Source organism: Cyprinodon variegatus, unplaced genomic scaffold (assembly GCF_000732505.1).
Source record: "Cyprinodon variegatus isolate N-32 unplaced genomic scaffold, C_variegatus-1.0 Scaffold324, whole genome shotgun sequence".
In the NCBI taxonomy this organism is placed as follows: domain Eukaryota; kingdom Metazoa; phylum Chordata; class Actinopteri; order Cyprinodontiformes; family Cyprinodontidae; genus Cyprinodon; species Cyprinodon variegatus.
In genome coordinates, this window is record NW_015150777.1 from 314,805 (window position 1) to 316,559 (window position 1,755).

At 35.6% G+C, this 1,755-nt stretch overlaps 1 protein-coding gene across 1 annotated transcript in view; it reads right to left on the reverse strand.

Annotated features, from left to right (window-relative positions):
• Positions 1-264: 264 nt before the first annotated feature.
• Positions 265-1,755, reverse strand: part of hypk (huntingtin interacting protein K) — a 2,336-nt gene continuing 845 nt past the window's right edge. The window contains exons 2-4 of the mRNA XM_015384802.1: positions 1,337-1,392; positions 1,152-1,203; positions 265-483 (exon numbers count right to left, since the gene is read on the reverse strand). Coding sequence (XP_015240288.1) covers positions 388-483; positions 1,152-1,203; positions 1,337-1,392 — 204 coding nt within the window. The 3' untranslated portion in view covers positions 265-387. The remainder of the gene's footprint in view (positions 484-1,151; positions 1,204-1,336; positions 1,393-1,755) is intronic.

Consider the following 1,755-nt stretch of genomic DNA (forward strand, 5'->3'; position numbering starts at 1 on the left):
GAAGAGGAAGACTTAAGGCCATTCTTATAACGCTTCTGGAGAGTAAGCTGCATCACGCTGATAACATGGTTCAGTCCTTTCTTCAGACTTTTAGTGAAATAAAATCAGCACATGTACTGATTTGTCCTAAGTTAAAAAGATGAACCTGGATATGTGGAAGATTTCTACAATGTTGTAAATAACCTTTTGCTGATTTTTTTTTTTTTTCCCATGTCAATAAAGGTGTTATAACCATTTGAATTAAAGACACTCATTGTTTTTACATAAGTGAAGAATGAACTTTATTTAAAAATAAAAAAAACCTTGGGTAAGCTCTACCACCACAGTAAACTTTGTCTGATTAGATGAATTCCAAATGGGGAAACAGTCCAGTGTGTAAAAGTCTGTTCAGTTAGTCAGAGCCACCAGAGCTTCCACCACGTTTCCCATGTGTTCCCTCAGGCTGCGCTCCGCCACAGACCGCGAAATCTCCATTTCTGACATCTGCACAACAAAAGATATACCAGTTTAATGTCAAGATTAAATTGTTTTTTTTTACCGTTTTAAATGTGACTCAAACTAAACCCTCTAAAGATCTTGCTAAACGGATCTTAAGGTCCACAGTTCTTTTAAATCATGATACTTGTGCTGAAAAATAGAGCCCTGGGGGTTTGAGTATCCTCAGTTTGAGGCTCTGACTCAGTAATGCCCCCTGTTGCTGCCAAAGCAGCAGAGGAAAAGATTAACCGCTAGAGGGGCACGTCAGACGCTTTTTACCCAAACCAAGGTGATAACTGCATGTTTGAACCAATAGGTTGATTTAACCAAAGCAGCACCCCATTGGTCCAGTTTATACAATCTATCTGTAAAGACAGTTGATATTTCAGAGCAAGTTATACTGTAAGGGCAGACAAGTGGTTGTTGAACTATGAGTTCAAAGCAAAGTGGCACCACAAATCTAGACCACAGCTGGATACGGGTGACAAAGATTTCATAATGCTATGGTTCCGAAACATCGTATCAAAGCATGTTCCAACTATAAAAAAAACATAAGATTATTTAGCCTTTTTATAATTAATTGAAAACCCTTTCATGTGGTGTCTTTTAAACCAACATTCTGAGCATCTGAAATGTGATGCTCTTAATTGGGAAAAGAAACCTTGTCTACTTACAATCAGCTCAACATCCTCCTTCTTGATGGTAACTTTCGCCAACTCTTTTTCCCTGAAAACAAAAAGAATTAATTTCTTGCTTATATATATATATATATATATTTATTCAGACTAACTTCAGGATACATGGCCCTCTAACTATGCAGGAAAATGATTTAAATTGGATTTGTTGGCACTAAACTTACCTTTCCTGTTTGGCTTTCTGTTCTCTGGATCTTCTGTCTCCGATCACAGACATTGCCTAAAAGGGAACCAGTTTGATTTCAGTGTTTTTTTACAATACAACTTAAAACCACTCTGCAATAACAGAAGTATGAGTTTTATATACAAAGATATACATTTTAGATTAAAGTGCCCAACCAATGTAACAAAACATGTATTTTTGACGTAATCTAGCTAAACTGGTTTATTTATAGCTAATACTTCTTTTACTCCTTTGTGTATATTGTTTTAAATTAACTTTGTTACCTGAATGGTGACTAGAGTAAATAAGGTCCACCTAGACACAAACTGAATACCTTTAAACAAGAGACTTTTCATAGCAGTGATAATTTATTCAATTTAAACGTGTCGTTAACTTGTGTGTATATATATGTATACACAT